This window comes from Anabrus simplex, chromosome 7, assembly GCF_040414725.1.
Source record: "Anabrus simplex isolate iqAnaSimp1 chromosome 7, ASM4041472v1, whole genome shotgun sequence".
NCBI classification, from domain to species: domain Eukaryota; kingdom Metazoa; phylum Arthropoda; class Insecta; order Orthoptera; family Tettigoniidae; genus Anabrus; species Anabrus simplex.
This window is the reverse complement of record NC_090271.1, coordinates 143,576,752-143,601,014: the sequence shown is the minus strand read 5'-3', so window position 1 is coordinate 143,601,014 and position 24,263 is coordinate 143,576,752. Positions and strand designations below refer to the sequence as shown.

The window sequence follows — 24,263 nt, the reverse complement described above, 5'->3', positions numbered from 1 at the left end:
TCATTCCTCCATTACCGTTCGACATACAAAATAAAAATTTCACAGGTAGGTCGCTTTTACGTCCTAGATGTTAGATCAGATATAGCTTAAAACATTCAAATTCTTCCGTACGGAGTTCAAGAGAGCTCAATAACCATTCCCCCCAAACCGTGTGACGTACGAATTGAAGGACGTAATTTACAGGCTCAGCTGACAATGGACTCTCCAAAATGTAAAACTTTGAATAATAACTTTTATTTTAAAGCCGTAGTGAAGTACGGGTATCTTGCTAGTTTCTTATAAATCTTGACCCTTAGACTCCAAAAAGGTGATTTTGTAATGTAACTGTAGTTTAAGATGCCACTGGGACTCCTTTAGAAGCACTGCAAGGGATATTTTGGCCAAATAACCAATTTAAAATGACATATCAGTTGCTCCTGGTGATCATCATCATCATCATCCTCCTCCTCAATGTCCTACTCCAGTCGCCCGGGTGTGGTTAAACAAGCCTCCTCCACTCCTTTCTGTCCTTCCACTTTTCATGCTCCATTACTTCTGCCACATCCAATCCAGCTTCTCTAATGTCCTTCCAAATCTGATTCATCCAAATTCTTCTTGGTCTTCCAACTGGTCTCTTTCTCTTAACTTCTCTTTCCAATTCCCTTCTTGCTACCCGTTCCCTTCCCATTCTTTTTACATGTCCATACCATCTCAGTCTTGCTTTCTGTATGTTCTGTACTAACGGTTCTATACTTAACTCTTCTCTGATTTTAATATTTTGAATTCTATCTCTTCTTGTATTTTTAGCCATTGTTCTTAAAAATTTCATTTCTACTGCTTGGATCTTACTATCTTGTCTCTTATTAGTTATCAGCATTTCTAGTCCGTATGTTACAATTGGTATGAAATACTGTTTATATAATGTTAATTTCATTCTCTTGGGTACTTTGTCATCCCATAAAAGCTCTCTGTCTTGATGATAAAGTGTTGTACCTTTACTTAGTCTGTTATTAATTTCAGGGTTGATTTCATTACTTCCATTAATAATGCTACCCAGATATGTAAACTGTTCCACATTCTCTAACCATTCTCCGTCTATGTTCACTTGGCTTCTCTTTTTCTCTTTTCCACAGTGCATGACTACAGTTTTCTTTTTACTAATTACCATTACAAACTCCTTCAGATTTTCATCCCAAATGTCCAGTCTCCTTTGTACTTCCTTTTCTCCCTTTCCCCAAATCTGCAAATACCAAAGCATTCACTTCATCACTACTGATGCTCAGTTTTACACGTTTTATGATTTCATCCATCAATATAATAAACAAAAATGGCAACTGTGCACTTCCTAGCTCGAGACCTTTTTTTTTTATAAAATGCTTCAGAGTCACCACTCCCCACTTGTACACTGCTTTTACTCTCATGATACAACATTTTTATCTTGTTAATTAATGATTTTGGTACATTTCTTTTCAGTAGGCATTCCCATACATGTTTTCTCTTAACTGTGTCATAAGTTTTTCCCAAATCCAAAAATACAAAGATGATTCCCTTGTTCCTTTCCAGATGTTTTTCCATTATCGTTCGCACTGTAGATATCAAGTCTATTGTTGATGTATTCGGTCTAAAGCCATATTGTTCTTCCTCTAACTGTGTTTCTATTATATCCCTCAGCCTTTTGTCTATGACTTTCCCCATTACTTTTAGTCCATGTGATAATAGGGTTATACCTCCATAATTTTCACATCTCTTCCTATTTCCTTTCTTGAACAATGGTAAATGCTTCCTTGTTGCCAATCTTCAGGTATCCTCTCATCCTTCCATATGGCATTGAGGGCTCTGTATAGCCACTATAGTCCAATGCTTTCTGCTGCCTTAATCATATCAGCATTGAATTCATGTTTTCTACTTGATTTACCTTTGATCATTGCTTTCACTGCCCTTTCAAGTTCCAACCATGTTATTGGGTTCTCTTCTTTTTCTCCATCTATTATTTCCACTTTCTTATCTCCTTCTTCCGAGCAGTTATCCTCATTATAAAGTTTTTCAAAATACTTTGCCATCACATTCTGAAGACCCTTTTCGTCATGTACTATGAATCCATCTTCTCTCTGTAATGCCTTGATTTTTTCTTGATTTATTCTTTTCGATTTCATTACTCTGTACAATAGTTTCTGATTTCCTCGACTCTCTTGCTCAATTTTGTTGGTTAACTCTCCCCAACATTTCTCCTTTTCCTCCTTGATACTCCTCTTTACTTGTAGTTTCAATCTTTTGTATTCCACATGTAAACTTTCTATCTTATTTTCATCCCTCTGATATGTTTTCTTGTTCTTTATCCATTTCTTCCTTCACCTTGTTCCTTTCTTTCATTCTATTTATTTACTCGTTTTTTTGTTTTTTTTTCCCACCACCATGTCTCCTTTTCCTTAACCTTTGCTTTTGTTTTTCTGCATCTCAATTGCTGCTACCATAAACGTGTGTCTTAAATAGTCCCACTCTTATTCCCCACTTCGTTTTTCCATGTTAAGCAGTTTCCTTTTTATCCAATCTTGGAATGTCATTCTTTTATCCTTCTCCAATTCTCAAATCCTGATCTTTGGTTTCTTCTTCAATACAATTTTAGGGATTTTTACTTGTTTTAATTAATACTTTCACTGGGGATTATCTTCGTATTTATGACATATCTTCCCCATTCTCGGTCTGTTATTATAAAATTGATGAGTGTTCCATACTGTCCATCCCAACTATATCAACTGTTCTTATGGCTACTCCTCTTCATAAACCAAGTGTTCTTTATTATCAGGTTATTTCTGATAAGAAAAGTCCGATAGTTCCTCTCCTTCTTCATTTCTATCACCATACCCATGTGGCTCCTTGTGATACTGGATGAAAAGTTTGAGTTAGAGGATTGTTTCCTGTTCTAACTTTAATAGAGAGCATTTTTTATACAATCAATAAATCACCACTAATTTGCATTTAGGGATGTCGCCCAGGTGGCAGATACCCTATCAGTTTTTACTAGTTCTTCCTTAAATGATTTCGAAGAAGTTGGAAATCTATAGAAAATTTCCCTTGGTAAATTATTCCAATCCCTAATTAATCTATCTATAAGATATACGAGTATTTGCCTTAATTTGTCATCTTGAATTCCAACTTTATCTTCCTATTACGAGCCTTCCCACTTTTAAAAACTACATTTTCATTCCACACCGTCTCTCCACAGACAGCTTAAAATATACCGCTTAGTCAAGCACCACTCTCAAGTCTTCCCAGTTACAAGTTTTTAACATTTTTGAAACACTACGCTTTCAATCTATAACTGTAAAGTTTCTCAGTCTGTTGAAAGTAATGCAAGGATTAATCAAATTAGAAAATACCTAAAATCATCCAGAACAAATCATGCAGCTTTCTTTTTTATCTTTTTCAGTTCTTGAATCACGTGATCTTGGTAAGGTGACTTACCAGCAACTTATCCACCCTCTCCCTTACATCCTGCTACAACCCCTAAATACCATCATAACCACATAAAGGGATCTGTAACATTTATTGCACTGGGACAGCTACAAATCAAGCCTGAGCACCTGTATGTGTTTACCCAATGAAGATCTTTCCTTATATTAACACCTAGGTATTTACAGTGCTCCCTATAAAGTACTTCCAACTCATCAGCACAGTAATTTAAACTCAGAGGACTCTTCCTCTTGGTGAAACTTACAACCTGACTTTACAGCCCGTTTACCATTACACCATTGTCTGCTGTCCATCTTGCAACATTGTCAAGGTCTTTTTGTAGCTACTTTCTATCACATTCATTATATTTAATTACTTGCCAATTTATGAGTTGCCATTATGACAAAACACACCAAACAGGTCTTTGCATCTGTATTTTTATACATAAATTTAGCTATTACAACACTGACAGTAAATTGACATTCACATCAAAATTGATCCACAAACAATTTAAATTAATATAGAGCGTATTAGTAAATTTCATAGAATAAGAAGTGAGCCTTTCAGAGCTAATAAGACAACCTCCTGACCCTACCTCTTTCTTGAGAATAAAACTTGCACTAAACTCAGTGAACATTCTTTGAATATAGCTCTATACCTTATGGTAATTGTTGAGGTCGTAGAAGTTATTAAAATAGTTTGCTGTTAGCTTGTAGATATCTTTCTTCTCACAATTGACTGCCATTGGCTGATATTTGTCCGATTCACATTGTACAGTGGGATCAATAATATATCCCAATCTAGTTTTCCTGTTGATTGCTACAATGTCTTGTATTCCCCAGGTGTTCACTATGTTGGCAGGAGCCAAGAACGTGTGCTAAAGTTTGTCTTACTTTTTTGGTTTAATGTTGCACTAACACATTGAAGATTTTCAGTGACAGAAGGATAGGAAAGGACGAGGATTGGGATGGTACCAGCTGTGGCCTTAATTAAAGGTACAGCCCCAACATTTGCCTGATGTGAGAATGGGAAGCCACCGAATACCATCTTGAAGTCTGCCGATGGTGGTATTAGAAAATTTCAGTCGCGTTATAGTGTCTGCAGCGGGTGCTGTCCCGACTCCTCCCATGGAGAGTTCTCTCAGCTGCTGCAATTTAATGGTATCACACTATTCAGAGCTACTTAGTCCTTGATTAGATGCAAGCCATCTGTTAGCTGACTGACATATTCTTCATATAGTACTACTACACCTTTACTGTGAGTTCTTAACTGGCACCATCTTTTATATTCCTGTGTTTGCAACAAACTTCTTATAACTTTGGGATTGGTGATCAGCTGAGGTCTTGATTGTCTGCAGATACCCAGCTCTGAAAGAGATCTCGAGATCTCTGAGTGTATTAATTTAGTCATTATTGGAACTTTCTAGGATGCTACAGGCATTTAAACTGCTGGAAGACTGATTTCCACTGTACTTTGCATAGTCCTAAACCCTTACATTTTTTAGATATGTACAACATAAGAGTCCAGTGTATGAATAGAAAGCTGTAGGATTTCTTTGAAAGTTTGTTTTATCATTTTATCTACATTTGTGAGAAAAGCTTTATGAATTTTCAGTTTATTGGTGTTTTGGAAACTGTATACCAGTGATGGCAAGATGAACTGGTTAATCACTGTAAACATTTGTTCTGCTTTGCTCTATACAGTACATCATCACTCATAAAGGCCTTATCTGTGATTCCAGTTCCTTACTCATATCATCATTATTATCATTATTATCCCTCAACTGGTGACATATTCCGGAAGGAACATAACTGGTGACATGGTGTCTGAGAGACGTCTATAATTTGAGCATTTTTAATGGAATCACATTTCATTAAGGCGAGGTTTATTCATTTTATATTGAGAAGGCATATCTTGACGAATGGTTTAACATATTTTATTACCAACTCCATTGCACCAAAAATTTAAAAAAATTCTGAATCCAAGTGTATGTCACTTTATGAAGAAGAAATCTAGGTTTCAACTTAGATTGCATCATCGTCCCTCATATGCATCCGAATGGCTCAAAAACTACTTTCCTACACAGACTGAAACATAATCATTTCAGAAAACTTAAGTTTATCACACATTCACTGAAACTACAAAAACCTGCAATGCACTAATTTTTGCACTTTCAAAATACTCAAAAATATTACAAATATTTGTAATTTGTCTTATTTGATTTGTTTTTCGTCCAATACACACCCGAATCACATATTATATTTGTTTACATGTTTTCACTAATCTCAAGAAAATACATGTAGGGTCTATCTTTTTCTGAGCCCTTTGGAGCAAAAGTGGCCCAAGTGTTCAAATTAAGAAGTGATCAATAGACATGCCATACATATCTTGTGAAACTTCGTAAACGAACAGAAATATTACTTTTGATAACTGGTTTACATTGCAGAAATATCTTCATTGTTGGATTTGAAAGAAGCAGTGTAGAGAAGTATAACTAAAAGAGCTTCAAATTCCATGTCATCCGTGTCGTCAATTTCGGAACAATCCATGCGTTTGTATTTCTGTCTCATATTCCGCATTTTGACATTAGTCTATTGAACTATAAGTTGCACCATCTTCCTGGAATATATAAAATCCCAGGCAGTTTTAGGTTCTATTTGATTGCCAATTCTTGCTTGAGCACGTAACGCAGGTAACCGAATTATGGTGTGACTTGGGGTGCGTACATTTCTAGTAGGTTCTTTAGCGGACCATTTATAACGGTTTTTTTACCATAGTAATAATGCTGTTCTGTGCATTCTTGATCTTCACCTTCACTACCTGTGCCTTCTTCTACCGAGTCAGTACAATGATCACTTTCAATAGCAAAGTCACTGTCCACACCATTTTCAACATCACTAAATTCTGTATCTAACCACTGTGCTACCTGATCATCGAACCCAGGACCATCAGGCCTTATAGGTCGAGATGGACCAGCACGGTCTGCCATTGTTGAATTACGAACAAAAATTAAAAATCTATGAGTTCACTTCGTACAACTTAGGAATCCACACATTAAAATGTTACACAGCTGGTGACGTGGTGTCTACGAAGCCACTTGGAAACTTGTCTACACTCTAAGGAGAGAACGATAATACTGAGGGCGAATCTCTAATGATGAAACGTTTGTTGACAGAGAGATATGAAGGTACTGGAAACCAAAAGTCTCACTTTCGATTGTGTGCTTAGGGGTGTACATGTATCTCCTACAAGGAGTCTGTCAGACACCACGTCACCAGTTGAGGGTTATTATGCTTGAGTCAAAAACATACAAATTTACAATTAATGTACAAGTCAATTTGAAGTATACAAAACATAACATGTGAGATCATATGACACATGCCCACTATTTTGCAATGTCCAATGCACTCGGAGTGGCTTGTAGGAAATCATCCTCTGTGCAGGATGTTGGTTTGTTCTTGTCCACATTCACAACTTGTATCACTTGTGCTAAACCCCCATTTCTTTAAGTTTTCGCTGAATCTTCCCACTCCTGATCGTAGCCTGTTCAGGGTCTTTTACACTAGCCAGTTTTCATTATGTCCAGATGATAACTGCTTGGCTGCAGGCATCCATCCGCAGAGGTGAGGGGTCCCCTTCTTCCACAGTTCCAGCCTTGCCTTCTTTGGTGAGACTGTAAGCACTTCAGATGTCCTCAGGAAGCTCTTCTGGGATCTCAGTCAGTGCTCAGGAGGACTATGTCCATACAGTGGGTGGGTACTGTTCTGTTCTACTTTAACCCATTTGACTCATTTGACGTGACATTCACGCAAGCATTGGTCAGGCCTTAAACTCCGATGATGAGACATTCACACGCCACGCCGAGTCGTATGTACTAGCTTATATTTTGATCACCCTGCAAGGGTTTCCCCTTTGCAAACTTCTATGAATAGAAAAGGAATGCGGCTTGTTTACAGCTTTCCTTCTAAGAATTTGCACCATTATTTATTGCCTAATTGTAGCCTCTGAAAGCACAAACATTTTGTCAGCTGTCAGTCATTCTCCTAGCCATGGCTCTGGGCATACTATAAGCAAGTGACAGCAATGCTTTTGCTGAGTTGATTGAAAGTGTTTTAGATTCGAAGACAACAATGAAGAGGAGATTTGAAGTGAAAGTGGTATTTCATCTGATATGACTCACAATGAAATCGTACCTAAAGCCCCACATGCGAAACCTAAACAGTGACTGGATGTGGGTCAGTAATAGAGATAACCAATCAATTATTCATCACTTTAGAGGCTATCCAGAGGTGTAAGGAGAATTGAGAGACAAATATTTAGAAAATTTTCTATCGGAGTTGTCTGTATTTTTGTAGGTTATGGGCCCCATTTCCCCACATTGCACAGGAAACAAATATTTATGCTATGGAACAATTATCGGACCCACATGGAAAAAGATGGGGAAAAGTAGTTTGATACTATTGAGGATGAAATTAAGGCCTTCTTTACCCTTTGCATTTTGACGTCCCAGGTTCGTAAGCCTCGTATCCAATTATATTGGAGCAAAGATGAATGTAATGGAACACCAATTTTTCAAGAGACAGTGAGTAGTGTGAAGCGTCTCTACACATACCCGAATGTTTCGAGATTTACTACACAATATCTTCGTTCTAACATCATTGTTGTTGAGTAAAATTATTTTGAATGCTTCATTGAAAACTGTGCATGAAAATTCTGGTTGCTTTCCACTTATGGCATTTATTTCAGAGTGGTGCACAGTAGTTCTGACTGGGTAGCTTACTCATGCTGAGGACGATTTAAATCTAATTTCTATGCGAGCGCGCGGAACCATTAAACCTGAAGCTTTTAGGTTAAGCCTCTCTCTGTTGGCAGCTACTTCTCTCTCTATGTATATACATTGGCCCTGTCAAAATTGTGCTTTCCGTGTAACCATGTTTTTTTCTTATAGCCGGTGTCATTCCTATGTTATGTGTTATTTTGAAGATATTAATGGGAACAGATTCTGAATTTTATTCAGACAGGTGTTGTGGCGAGCTCAAGTTATCGTCATCATGTTTTATTCTTATTCCAGCCCTATGGCAGTAAAAGTGTGTGCGAGGTCACGTGATTAGCTTGTCACCACTCAAGGCTAAATTTGTGTCTACCGAGTGTGCGCGATGTTGGAGCATTTTCTGAAGCAAAGTGAACCAATTATGTGAAGCAAGTGTATAGTGAAAAACACCAATCGTAACGTGTCTAAGAGCCACGCCTCCAGATCACATGATATTTAACCCTAGTGAAACCGTCCAAACCTTCCCTATATTCCAGATATTCTTAAACTATTCATCGTAGAGAAAGCCAAGTTAAGTTTCGCTTGAGACGTGAAATATTTATTCTGGTCTGGCACAAACTTGTTGTAATTCTCGTTTGTCAGTTTCAGACGCTAAAATCATCTGGAAGAGGACAACAGACCAAGGATTGAATGACTGTACCAGCCTTAATAATGTCATCTTTAATTCCAAGAGGATCACTTCAATCAGCGTGGGATTCATTGCCAACTGCAAACATGTTACACTAAACATGTAAGCACCGCCCGCATCAAAGGGAAGAACATGAAGGTGCAAGGAATCGAGTTTCATCATTAACTATGAGTACACTTTTATGAATATTATCTGTCCATCTATTTAGAAAATTTAATGATCTTCTTCAGTAGAATTGTAGTTCTATTAGTTATAGTAGTTTTGAAACACTTGCTTACTTCATTCTTACCCTGGTACAGGTAGATTTGAAAGTGAACATATGTGTACTGGGTTCTATTAGACTATAAGTACAGTAGTTTGTCTTTGATATGTTACCACCCCAGTGTAATCTCTAAATCTTTGGATAAATGAGAATTTAAAGGATCATTTATGAATTTCATGAAACATTGTGGGATAAATTCTAGGATGAAGTAGTTGTGCTTCATTCACTGTATTGTCACGTGATATTGCAAATTATCACCTTCTGCAGTAGTAATGTGTATTTCAGACATCTGTGGTAGATTTAAAAAGCAAGAATAATAATAGAAGTAATTGGAGATTGGGGTTAAAATGAAACGTAAAGATCGTAAGTGATAAATGACTGTAGATTTGCTCATGTGGAATAAAATGAAGTTGTGCTCAGCTGTAGAAATATTTACCTAGAAAATGGTATGCCTGCGGGTAAATGTATAATTTTTGGAAGCATAGTAATGTGATACAATGCGTTCCGATGAAAGTGAAGCATGCGTTGAAAGTTTTACAGCATTTGAAGGATAATAATACATTTTCTAGACACTCAATGACCACATGGTAGAGTAGAGTCAGTTTTAACCCAGGTATTGTGCATATTTACTGTTTCTACCCACTCTTGTGAATGATAAAATGATTTTGGAATACCGGGCAATTTGGCCATGCGGTTAGAGGAACGCTGCTGTAAGTTTGCATCTGGGAGAAAGTGGGTTCAAGCCCCACTGTTAGCAACCCTGAAGATGGTTTTCCATGGTTTCCCATTTTCACAGCAGGCAAATGTTGGAGCTGTACCTTAATTAAGGCCACGGCCGCTTCCTTTCTACTCCTAGGCCTTTCCTATCCCATCATCGCCATAAGACCTATCTGTGTCCATGCGACGTAAAACAAATTGTTGACTCTGGAATATATTGTCGTCGTAATGTCAGAGGAAGATTCAATTAAGTGATGATTCATGTTTAATCACAAGTCATACATCAGTTGGTGGAAGTATAGAATTTAATAGAAGCACATCAGTCGATGCAATCCAACCTTCTTCTCCCCATAAAATTCAGGACTAAAAATAAAGACTAGAATTCAAATATAACCTTGTAAATAAATTTTGAGTATTCTGAGTGCATGGAATGAATGTAGTTGTAGTTAGAAATATTTTTCAGTGTTATTTATTTGAAATGTGGTTCCTAATCTGACCTCGTGTTCATCACAGAGTACCAGATTATTCCAGCGTTGTCAGTGCTTTTGTTCTTTTACTGAGGATTGTTTGCTTATTTCTTAAGGCAACGATTAGTGACAGGATCAATCCATTTATTAAGTGAATTAGTTTGGACTGAATAAGATCAAAAAATTGTTTAAAAATGAGCAAGTACCAGCAAAGGAAATTATTACAATGTAAATTTTCATGAAAGTCTTGTAAGGCTTATTTAATGATTCAAATATTAATTTGAGTTTGTTAATCAGAAACCTGAGTCGATTGAGAGACTATATTCATTTAAAGAACATTTATTATGATGCTTAGATGATGTCAAATATGCCTAGAAAATCATCAACAACATAGACATGTGTTTCTACGGTAATATAGTGAACAAAATAGGTTTATGGATAGCATGGTCATTGATCACGTGTACAAAGTTTGACAGTGAATTCTTTTGCGAAGTAAATCAGTCGATGCAATTTCAGGACTAAAAATAAAGTTGAAATGACTGTTTATGGGATAATTTATTAGGATAGAGCAATTATCCAAGGATAGGAAGGAGGTTCTTCCATTTATTTATTTTTGCGCAGCGACAATATATGGCTAATTTTATTATTTTACTTTTTTTTTTTTGCAGAATATTCCAGATACATCATCGTCATAAAAAATCCAGTAATTTAATTTTGTAAAAACATACATTTTTTTGAACTTGGAAATTCATGAGTTATTCTAGTAACATCTAGCAAGATAGGTTTTTTGTTAAATCATGGTTTTTGTTTTGTGCATATTTAAAAATAAATGTCAAGCCTGTTATAATTTTCTTTTGTGTTGTTGTCCTTTAAATGCCTCTAGAACTGGGACAACTAGCAAACGAACGGTCCACCTTGGGATCTCTCATATGCTTGCTGAGTTAGACTGGGTAAATGGGGCAATCTATATATAAGAATAAAATAATACTGCCTTAGAGAATCCCTCTCTTAATCACTACAAGTTCAGATACTGCTTCATTTACTCTAATTCTCTGAGTTCTATTTTCTGGAAAAGTAGTCACTCTTTTGTCAAGTCAGATAGCCCTCATTTTTGTCTCCCATGATCTGTTCTACCAAAAGCCTTGGATAGGTCAATAGTTATACAGTCCATTTGATCGTGGCCCATATGACTGAATTCTGCCATATCAAGGTACAAGTCTGCCTTCTTTACCCAATACCACAAACACAAGTGAATGACTGATCCATACAGTGGTTCCGGCAGATAGAACATTAGTGGCAATGCCATGTAGTGATCACGAAGGTGTGGTTACCCATGGTAAGGAAGTAAAATGGCCCACAAGGAGAATCTATACATCCCAGGAAACGGGACACAGAACAGACATCTTTCTACATCATTCCTTGTTGGTTCCCATTATCATTGATTTTCAGAACACTCTGTATATTGTGGAGCTAATTCTCTTACTTTTCAATTCAATGTCCCATATTTTTCTGAGCCTACATCATGAGTGTTCAACTGAGTCATAATTAATTTTCCCAAGTGTTATAATTTCCACACAATTTTGATTATAAGTTCAAATTATGTAAGCTACAAACTCATGTCTAACAATGACATGCCTGTACTATTGTTTCACTCTCAATAATATAACTTATACTTCATCATCTGGCAAGTGCCACTATTCACATTATCTCTCTCTCTTATTTACTGACCACTGATACTTTCTCCATTGATAGAATAGAAATAATGTTAAATAAGATATCAGCCAAGGCCCACCAGGTGGCCATGATTTTTAAGGCGTAAAGTTTTCATGGTGCAGCGTCTTTACAGATCATTTCTGCTCGCACAGTATACAGTACATTCAGTTTCTTAGATCAACAACTTCAAGGAACAGGTGCATCCAAGTAAGAAGTACATTTAAAACTGTATTATCACATCTTAAGTTACTTTGATATACTCGTAGATTCTTCTGTGTGAATACTGTTAATATGATCCCAAATGCTTGCCCTATTTTACGTGCTAATATACATGATGGAGGACATTCCCTGCATTCATGTACTGTTCACTTGGAGGAGGCTGTGCTAGATAGAATTGAAAAATGCTGTAATTAGTACGCAAGTCCCCGAGAGAGAACTGGGTGCTCCTAGCAATGCAACTGCTGAGGTGGTGGTGGTGTTGATGATTGTTGTTTTAAGAGGAAGTACAAGGTAAGCATACTCTTGTTCAGGAGGTTCTCCACAAAAATCAAAACCATCTGTTCTGTAGACAATGAGTGCAGACTATGGGCCACGGTGACTATCCTGCTCATGTATGCCTTGCTCAGTGGTTTTTTGCAATGCACATTAAATGAATATGATTTTGAATCTGTTGTTTTATTTACTGACGAAGCTATGTTTACTCAGGAAGGACTGTACAATTTTCATAATATTCATATCTGAACCTTTGAGAATCTGCATGCTGGTATTGAACATGGCCATCAATACAAAATCTCTGTTAATCTGAGTGTGGGTATTATTTGAAACTACTTGACCACATCATACCTACTATTTTGTTAATGAATATAGCATTAGTAGTTGTTGCAACAATGCTGAAAGACCATGGTTTCCAGATATTTGAAGAGGTTCTTGACTTAGCAGACAATGGAAGGCACAGAAGGATCGACATCATTGCCTTCAAAAATAAAAAGAGAGGTTACATCATCAACCCCACTGTCCACTTTGAAAGCCTTAAGTTGCAGCTCTCAGATGTCAACCTCGAGAAGAGTAATATTTACCTACCAACAATTCCTTACTACAGGGAAAAATACCAGCTAAAGGAAACTGACATAGTGGGTTTGATGATTGCAGCGAGGGGAACAATTCCTGTTTTTGCTACCAATTTTTGGACACAGATGTCTCTGCCAGTTACAACATTAGGGGAGATCGCTATCATAGCCTTTAGGGGTTCATTAATAACTCTAAGAAATCATTGTTACAATTAGGTTATCATCTAAATTTCTCAAGTATATCTATTTCTTCTAAAACTGAATGTACAAGTATACTTTGTCACAAGGCAGCCTCTGCAATTAAGGAAGTATTTCATAAAATAAAATTAATAATAAACTGCTCTGTAGGGACCAAAAGCAATAGTCTTTATTCAGAGTCTGTCTTCCGATTGACAGACCAGATATTGTAACAAAGATATTCTCTTAAATAAACTTGTTGGCCATTGAGACTTAAGTGCTTGAGGTGGGGTGAGATGGGATGGCATTCTGTTAACTATATTCAAATCATCCAGCTATGTTTTGATAGTAACAGTACCATCCCAAACCCTTTTAACATATTTCAAGACTCGTATTGAAATTTCTTTCATATTGCTGAATGCTTAGCAGTCAGCAGAAGAAAAAAACAAAAGAAAATACATTTCAAGCTCAAGGAAAACATTTTCCGAAATGTCGAACTATGGTAAACACACCATCATGTGTGTATCTGGCACCCTGCTGCTAGGCAATGTCTTGACGTCAGAGTCATTTGGTCCACTGCCTACTCTCCTTTCCCTTTGCTTTAAACATCATGGGAAAAGAATACATGTAAACCATCCACTGCAGCTAGCCTACTAAAGGGATTTCTTTTCAAGGAAATGGGAGCTGATGAATATTACATGAAGGAATGATTAAAAAGCTAATCATCATGCAAATTATTAATGATGTCCAGTGGCACAGCCATGACAAAGAAAGCATCTGGAAAATATTTTAAAGCATGCAGCATGTACAAATATTATGAGATTGATATATTGGCATTGAAATGAAATGTCGTATGGCTTTTAGTGCCGGGATATCCCAGGACGGGTTCGGCTCGCCAGGTGCAGGTCTTTCTATTTGACACCCTTAGGCGACCTGCGCGTCGTGATGGGGATGAAATGATGATGAAGACAACACATACACCCAGCCCCCATGCCATTGGAATTAACCAATTAAGGTTAAAATCCCCGACCCGGCCGGGAATCGAACCCGGGCCCTTTGAACCGAAGGGCAGTACGCTGACCGTTCAGCCAACGAGTCGGACATACTGGCATTAATATTGTGTTAATACTAGAATTCAGTAGGCTATAATAGATTATCAAGAAAGAGAGAGAGAGAGAGTGCATGAGTGTTTGCATGAATATTTTTTGTCAGCTGAGAAAGAAATCAAATCAATTAGCCACATTTTTAAAAATCCGACCGAGTGATTTATCATGCAGTTAAGGGCACGCAACTGTAAGCTTGCATTTGGAAGATAGTGGGTTTGAACCCCACTGTTGGTAGCCCTGAAGATGGTTTTCTGTGGTCTCCCATTTTCACACCACGCAAATGCTGGGACTCAATCAATCAATCAATCAATACTGATCTGCATTTAGGGCAGTCGCCCAGGTGGCAGATTCCCTATTTGTTGTTTTCCTAGCCTTTTCCTAAATGATTTCAAAGAAATTGGAAATTTATTGAACATCTCTCTTGGTAAGTTATTCCAATCCCTAACTCCCCTTCCTATAAATGAATATTTGCCCCAGTTTGTCCTCTTGAATTCCAACTTTATCTTCATATTGTGATCTTTCCTACTTTTATAAACACCATTCAAACTTATTCGTCTACTAATGTCATTCCACGCCATCTCTCCGCTGACAGCCCGGAACATACCACTTAGTCGAGCAGCTCTTCTTCTTTCTCTCAATTCTTCCCAACCCAAACATTGCAACATTTTTGTAACGCTACTCTTTTGTCGGAAATCGCCCAGAACAAATCGAGCTGCTTTCCTTTGGATTTTTTCCAGTTCTTGAATCAGGTAATCCTGGTGAGGGTCCCATACACTGGAACCATACTCTAGTTGGGGTCTTACCAGAGACTTATATGCCCTCTCCTTTACATCCTTACTACAACCCCTAAACACCCTCATAACCATGTGCAGAGATCTGTACCCTTTATTTACAATCCCATTTATGTGATTACCCCAATGAAGATCTTTCCTTGTATTAACACCTAGATACTTACAATGATCCCCAAAAGGAACTTTCACCCCATCAACGCAGTAATTAAAACTCAGAGGACTTTTCCCATTTGTGAAACTCACAACCTGACTTTTAACCCCGTTTATCAACATACCATTGCTTGCTGTCCATCTCACAACATTTTCGAGGTCACGTTGCAGTTGCTCACAATCTTGTAACTTATTTATCACTCTATAGAGAATAACATCACCCGCAAAAAGCCTTACCTCCGATTCCACTTCTATACTCATATCATTTATATATATAAGAAAACATAAAGGTCCGATAATACTGCCTTGAGGAATTCCCCTCTTAATTATTACAGGGTCAGATAAAGCTTCACCTACTCTAATTCTCTGAGATCTATTTTCTAGAAATATAGCAACCCATTCAGTCACTCTTTTGTCTAGTCCAATTGCACTCATTTTTGCCAGTAGTCTCCCATGATCCACCCTATCAAATGCTTTAGACAGGTCAATCGCGATACAGTCCATTTGACCTCCTGAATCCAAGATATCTGCTATATCTTGCTGTTCTTGATTAAGGCCACAACCACTTCCTTCCCACTTCCTTCCCACTTCCTTCCCACTCCTAGCCTTTTCCTGTCCCAGTGTGACATAAAGCCAATTGTAAAAAAGTAAATTAAAATTTTTATCCCACTTCAAATAATGCTTATAGCTATAAAAGAATTTTAGGGAACACAAAGCATCAGTAATTAAATTAATGTGAATTTATAAGATTCAACTGTGAATCATGGCTGTATATCCATATAACTAATTTAAAGTGATGAAAGAGGAGATTTAATGACTGCCCTATCTAAACATGAACCTGTATATATGGTGCACAATTTTTTTCTTTGTAGTATAACTTACCAATGACACAGACTTCCTGACCCTCAGCTACTGTGTCTCCTGGTCTGCAAGTAACAGATCTCACCAAACCTGGCATAGGTGACGTTACCACTTTGGCTATATCAACCTGAAATTTTAAGAGTAAGATTACAGCAGTCAAATAAGTTTCCTTCATTGCATATATATTTAGTAAAAATAATAGACTTTAAAGAGAATATTATCATGTACATGTACCTTGCTGGCTGATTACCATTAATCCATTTGTATACCTAATTTTTTTTTCAGAAGAACAAAAATGTCATTTTAACTTGTACTGACAATGCTAGTGTCATAAAATTAATAATAATGTTCTTGTTTTTATGTCTCACTAACTACTTTTATAGTTTTCGTAGATACCGAAGTGTCGGAATCTAATCTTGCAGTTCTTTTGTGTGCAGGTAAATCTACCCACATGAGGCTAACGTATTTGAGCACCTTCAAATACCACCAGACTGAGCAAGGTTTGAACCTGCCAAGTTGGGGTCAGAAGACCAGCACATCAACCATCTGAGCCACTTAGCCCGGCTGTTATAAAATTCATATGAATTGTATCCATACTGGGAGAAGAACAGTTTGGCTTCTGTAGAAATGTAGGGATGTATGCAAAGCAATACTGACTTAATGTCTTATCTTAGAGGATTTAATAAAGAAGAGAAGTCCATGTATATGGCATCCATTGATCTGGAAATGGCATTTAATAATGTCAGTAAGTCCAAGCTCTTTGAAATTCTGAAGGCAATCAGATCAAATGCAGCTAACAAAGTTTATCTACAATCTGTAAAAAAAATAAAAATAAAAAACCAAACAGCGGTGATCAATAATGAGGGTTATGAAAGTGAAATAGCTATCGAGAAGAAAGTGAGGCAGGGTTGCAGTTTATCCCCCATCATTTTTAATGTTTATATACAGCAGATAGTAAAGATAATCGAAGAGAAATTCGGAAAATAAATGAGAGTTCAAGAAGAGGAAATCAAAACTCTTAAATTTGATGATGATATTTTGATGTAGAATATGCCTTCCCATTTTATTACAGTACCTGGATCCCTCAGTAAAAATCCTTGTGTCTCAAGAAACATGTATACCAGACTCCCATCATTACATCCATAATGATGAAAAATAGTATAAAATAATTACTGTATTGAGTTGAAGAGAGGAAAGTCCAAAGAGTCTACTGAAATAGTGTTTAAGGGTAGATGATGCAATAATGAGGGTGCATGCAACTGCAATTTTGTGATAAAATCAGAGCTCGGTGTACATAGTAAAATTAGTATAACTCTGGATTGCAATATGACAGCATGTTCTGCTAAGTGTCATTGGTTTATTCTAAGAAAGGTCTATAAAACTTGACTAGGTGTACAAAAAAATTTGAAAAAATTGATCATTTTATTAAAATTTCCAAAATGCCTCAATATCTTTAATTTAAAGAAGGCTCAACCTTATAACAAAAGAAAACAAGTACAAAGAGTCAGAGACTGCAACTTAAATAAGTACTGGACACTTTCCATAATTTACTAAAATAACAGTAGAGGACTAAAACATTCATTATTTGTACAAATTTGTTCATAACATGACCAATTCATGATCATCAAACAGTTTTTTTTTTTTTTTTTTACATGTACCAGTAAGCCTGTACCTTAAACTACTTCTCAATGTAAGTTCCAAGCATATTAAGGCACTTGTCATATTGTAAAACCAGCTTCTGAATTCCATCCTCATAGAAATCTGCCGTTTGATGTGCCAGCCTCTGCAGCACAGTCCTTTTAGGTCATTACTGTCATGGTGCTGACCTCCTAAATGTTTTTTTTACGTGCAGGAACAAGTGGTAGTCAGTAGGTGCTAGGTCAGGATTATATGGAGGATGATCAAATTGTCCCCAACCAAATGAAGCGATGAGGTCTCGTATTCAATTAGCCGTGTGAGGTTGCCCATTGTCATGAAGCAAAAGAATCCACCTTGTGAGCATGCCACGCCGTTTGTTTTGGATTGCATGACAGAGTTAACATAAGGTCTCACAAGGCATTTATTGTATCACCCCAGTACAAAAAATCCACCCTGCCTATCCCAAAACAGTGCACATGAGTTTGCAAGCTGAAATTGTTCGCTTGCGCTCAACTTTCTTGGGTGATGTTGAGTATGTCCATTCCATGGATTGCTGTTTTGATTCTGGCTTAATATAAGCTATCTATGTTTCATTGCTGGTGACAATTCCGCTTATGAACACAACTTCATTACTGTGCCGCTCAAGGAAAGTCAAAGTACTGCCTACCCGCTTGGTTTTGTGTATCTCTGTCAGCATCCTCAGTACCCAGTGTGAGCACAACTTTCGATAATCTAAGCATCCTGTCACAATTTCATAAAGAACATTCCTTGAAATTTCAGGAAGCTCATAAGTTAATAACGAAATCGTAAAGAGTCTGTTTTCTTGAACCTTTGCATCAACTTTTTGCACCAATACTTCAGTAATGATAGATGGTCGCCCACTACGCTTCTTCACAATGAAGTATTTATTTATTTTCCACCTAGTCGATACAATGATTGCCTAAGGCAATTTTTATTGGTCAAAAGTGGTACATGTTTCGTATATTATCAACATCTTCAGCCACATAACACAGTTTAGATGAAAAATATAAAATTGACAAAGTAATGCTTTAGAGGTCCTCTAAAGCATTACTTTGTCAATTTTATATTTTTCATCTAAACTGTGTTATGTGGCTGAAGATGTTGATAATATACGAAACATGTACCACTTTTGACCAATAAAAATTGCCTTAGGCAATCATTGTATCGACTAGGTGGAAAATAAATAAATACTTCATTGTGAATCTATTGAAGTGCGATACGGACCATGAAGCTGATTTTATGTAACACTACGCTTCTTGTCGTGGGCATTAGTATGGCCTTATTTAAATGCTCTAACCTTTTTTTTTTTTTTTTTTTTTTTGCGTCGCACCGACACAGATAGGTCTTACGGCGACGATGGGATAGGAAAGGCCTAGGTATGGGAAGGAAGCAGCCATGGCCTTAATTAAGGTACAGCCCCAGCATTTGCCTGGTGTGAAAATGGGAAACCACGGAAAACCATCTTCAGGGCTGCCTACAGTGGGGTTCGAACCCACTATCTCCCGATTACTGGATACTGGCCGCACTTAAGCAACTGCAGCTATCGAGCTCGGTACCCATTTTCTTACCATTCCTTCGCTCATAGTGTGTTCTCCATACACTTCACTTATCTGCCTCATTTTCAGTATGTTCAAACAAAAGTAAGTATGGGTGAATGCATCTGTAATGGCATTTTTGGCTAGCCCACAGATGTAAGTACTGAGCACACATGCTCTGAACAACTGAAGCACAGCACAGTACTTAAAGAATATGCTTCATATTATATTCTGAACTTGTGAGAGAATGAAAAGATTTTAAGTTATTCTCATCATGAGAATGAAATTAATTTATGAAGCATCCAGGAAGAGGTGGACACACTTGCAGTCATTTTCAAGGGTGATGGTTACAACAATGTAAAGCTTTATAGAGTCCTACATCCCAGAAGGGGGAATAAGCAAACCACACAGAACAAGGAAGTGAAAGGAGCTGCCTACCTTCCTTATATCCATAACATCACAGAGTCGGTCCATTGGTACTCGCATCAGGGAGCACCAAAGAAATATCTGTATCAACCAGTCAGACAAGTCAGCAATAGCTGAGCATATCCTATAATCTGGTCATCATGTTGTGTTCCAAGAAGTTTGAGCTCTTACCTACATGAAAACTATAGGTCTACGATCATATGTAAAAATCCTAATAATTTCAACAGGGACACTAGCTATCAGTAAAGCAAAATGTAGTTGCCAACTATTAAAGACTTTAGTAGATATTCTTCACTGTCACTATTTCATTTCATTTTTTCCAAATCTGTACTCTCCTCATTACTATGTGGTTCACTCAATGTCTCTTATGTTTATAATCTATGTGCACCTGTTATGGAATTAATTCTTTCTTCTTTTTAGTCTTGTCTCTTCAACTCAATGCTTTTCTTTAAACTCACTTTTTTTTTTTCATCATCTCTATTCTACACTTTTTCTTTGTCTTTTGCTGCACTTGATTTTTTAAAATTATATTCCTTCCCCCCCTCCCCATTGTTTTGGATTAGTCTGATGAACTTGTTGTCTATTCTGCAACACAGATATAAGAGCATGAAACAGCTGACGACAACTTAAATGAAGAAGGAATAAATAATATTTCTTCTACTACATTCATCCCTGATTTGCCTGATGTCCTCTCTGATACTTCTCACGCATACAAGAGTTTGATAGAACATGTTAATTAGAGCTCACTGTTGTCATCAGCTCCTGCTTTGGGTGTTGTGCCAGCATATATTGAGCCATCTGGTGATGAACGAGCATACCATTACAGCTCCACCGATAAGCATTCTTAAATCGAAACCCTCATTATTGTAGAAGACATCCTTGTGAACAGTTGAGATTTTCTTCTAAAGATGCAGAGCAAAGCTCTCTACAAAACGTAAAGAGTTTCACCTTGTTTTCTTGATACAGCATAAGCCCAAAAGCCCATATCATGTCTACAAGTACGGGCCGTGAAAGCATCAATGTTAATATGGTTATTATACAGTAGAGTCCATTATGGATCTGGGGCCTTTACCCTCCCATGTGTAGCAGTCCAGTAAACATTTCCCATTCTTATTAGCTTCCAAATCTTCTCCCCATTTAACCATCACTTTTGTGTATCCTTCAGTTCTATTTCTAACTCTCAACTGAAATTGCCCATTGCTGTTGTACCTGATTATGATGTCACTCAGTGCTTCGTAAAACTTGTCAGCTTCATTCTCATCTGTAGGCTGGCGAGTAGACAGACGATCCTTGTCCTAATTTTCCCAGCAGATAAATCTGCCCACATCATTTGCTCATTTCTGTGCCATACAGAAATGACATTAGGTGGAATAGTATTCCTGAAGAACAGTTCAGCCCCATACTCTGCCCTCACCTTTTTAACACTTGTTAAGAGTACTTTACAACCTCTTTCTCATTATCTCTCCTTGCTTGAATATCATAAACCTGTAACACATCTAGATGCATACTTTTTACTGACTTAGCCAGTTCTACTTTTTTCTTCCTTAAGCACCATTAATATTGATAGCTCCCCATCAAATTCCATTTTGTTTGCCAAGTTATTTCCAAGGAGCCCCTCACTTGTCAAGTGCAGAATTGCTTAAAATGTTCTGAGCTTGGTAAATTCTGTGAAGCAGGATGCTACCCTACTTACATTTAGTCCCAGTGAGGATCCCTCCTCTAACAGGTTAGGGACCACAGATGGATTGCATTGTCCTAGCCACCTGAACATAAGGAGGGCAATGACTCAGAATATGTCCGAGATACCCACTCCTGTTCCATAGCAACAGGTATCCCGACTCTCAGGACCACTTACTAGGCCACTCAAGCAGTTGCCCATAGTTCATGAACTAAGTACATGACTACAGCAACCCACAAAAGTAAATAAAAAAATATCTAAATCTAAATTACTGAATAAACTTTTTTTTAATACCTATGCAACATATTCTATGCTCAAAAGACCTTTAGCTGTGGCTTTGACATAACCCCCAACCATTTTCTATCTCAGTCTACAGAGGATCAGGATAAACTGCTGAATGGTAGAGAGACAGTCATACAAGATGTAGATAAATCTAGACCAATAATAATAATGATGAAATACAGTTGAATGAAGTCAGGGGATATAAGAAATATCAGAGTAAGAAATTAAGTCTTGAAGTACATGAATACACTATCTGATCAAAAGTATCCAGACATCTACCTCAAACTAAAGGCAGAGTTTTCTAGTAACATACTCTCTAATGGTCAATAATATGATGTTGGTCTGCCTTTTGCCTTTATCACAGTTCTGACTCTTTATAGGAGACTTTCTGCTAGGTATTGGAACAATGCCATGGGAATGGCATAGTATTTTTCCTGAAGAGCCATAGCCAGAGAATGAGTTGATGTTGGATAATAGGGTCTGGAACAAAGTCGCTGTTCTAACTCATCCCATAGGTACCGCTATTCTATTGGGTTTAGGTCGGGACTCTGGGTGGACCAGTCCAGTTGTAGAATATTATTATCCTTAAACCACCGGCTTAAAGAGCCTGCTTTTAATTTTGAAGCGTTATCGTGTTAGTATGAAATATGGTCAAGACCAAACTGATTTTCCACAGTTGGCAGTACAAAGGCATTCAGAATGCGTTAGTATCCTTCTGCATTTACAGTGCCACACAGTCCTACAAGGGGGCCATGCCATGAGAAAAATCTCCACATCTTAATAATGCCACCTCCTCCAAACTTCACTGTTGGTACTAAACGTTCAGGTAGATAGCATTCCCTGGGCATTCTTCATAACCAAATCCTCCCATCACATTGCCACAATTTATAATGTGATTCATCACTCCAAATTACCTGTTTCCACTGTTCCAGTATTCAGTGACATTACTCTTTACACCAAGCTAGGTGGCCCTTTTTATGAGGAGAAATATTTGGTTTATGGGAAGCTGATCGACCATCAAACCCTCTTCTTTTTAATTCCCAATGCACAGTGCAGCACTTTGAAATCCCCTTGTGATACTTTCTACAAACAACCGATTATTTTCTCGAATCATCTTCTTTAATCTATGTTGGTCCCTTATGTGGCTGACCAGACCATGGTTGTGCTTTGGTTGTACCCTCACACTTCCACTTTACAATTACATTTCACTGATGAGAAAAATACAGGAAAATGTAACTGAGCTGAATTTCAGTTACCCGAGAAATATTTTACTTAATTGACTTGACTTGACTAGGTGCCATGAAGTCGACGTCAACACGTGGTGACTGCATGGATGGAGCGTCTCCAAATGTTTCTGTTTTCTACAATGCCTTTCAGATCTTGCAAGGACATATTCATTGCAAGTTTGATAATATCTATCAATCTCAATGCCAGCCGTCCTCACCTTAGAGTCTCTTCCTCCATTCCAAGCATGATTTCCTTTTCCAAGGGTTCAGACTGCCTCATAGTATGCCCAAAATAAGATAGCTATAACTTTGTAATGAATGCCTCAAGGGATACACCTAGATTGATGTTCTGAATGACCGACTTGTTGGTCTTCCTGACTGTCCAAGGTATACACAAAATCCTTCTCCAGCACCATAGCTCAAATGCAACAATGCACTTTCTGTCATGCTTTTTATGGTCCAGCTTTCACATCCATATGTTACTGTGGGAGAAGCTAATACCTTCACCATTCTGACCAGTATGTAAATACATATGATGACCTGAAGATCTTACGTAGGCCTTGGAATGCCACTCTGCCAAGTGCTAGTTTTCTGCAGATATCTGAACTGTCAGAGCCATTACTACTTATGATTGAATCTACCACTTTGATGACCTCATCATGTAACTTGATATCTGAAGGTGTACCTGTTGTAAGAATCTTTGCCTTACCAATATTTAGATGGAGTCCCATCTTCTCACTTTGCTCTTTTACTTTCAGTAGAAAAGCCTCCAGGTCATCCTTACCTTCAGCCATCAAAGTTGTGTCATTTGCATTATGTAGGTTGTTTATATTGAGACCACCAATCCTAAATCCACAGAAGGTCTCATATGTTCCAGCTTCTCTCATGATGTACTCAGCATAAAAGTGGAACAGATAAGGAGAGAATATGAATCCCTGCCTTACCCCCTTACCAACTGAAAACCAGTCTGTATCACCATTCTCAGTTCTAACTGTGGCCTCTTGTTGCAGATAGAGGTTACACATCAGGACAACAAGATGTTCAGGTATAACCATCCGTCTAAGAACATTCCACATCTTTCTGTTATTTACACTATCAAAGGCTTTCTTATAATCAGTAAAGCACATATAGAGCTCTTTCTGGTATGCCTTTGCTCTCTCTACCATCCAGCTTGAGTTCTGGACAGCTCACGCTCTATGTAAGGTTCTAATCTTCGTTGTAGACCTTACTAGCATGTGGTATTAGTGCGATTGTATGG

At 37.5% G+C, this 24,263-nt stretch overlaps 1 protein-coding gene across 1 annotated transcript in view; it reads right to left on the bottom strand.

The window, feature by feature from the left end:
• Positions 1–24,263, bottom strand: part of LOC136877377 (propionyl-CoA carboxylase alpha chain, mitochondrial) — a 108,920-nt gene that overhangs the window by 3,956 nt on the left and 80,701 nt on the right. Inside the window, exon 14 of the mRNA XM_067151362.2 lies at positions 16,221–16,326. Within this exon, the coding sequence (XP_067007463.2) occupies positions 16,221–16,326 (106 nt within the window). The remainder of the gene's footprint in view (positions 1–16,220; positions 16,327–24,263) is intronic.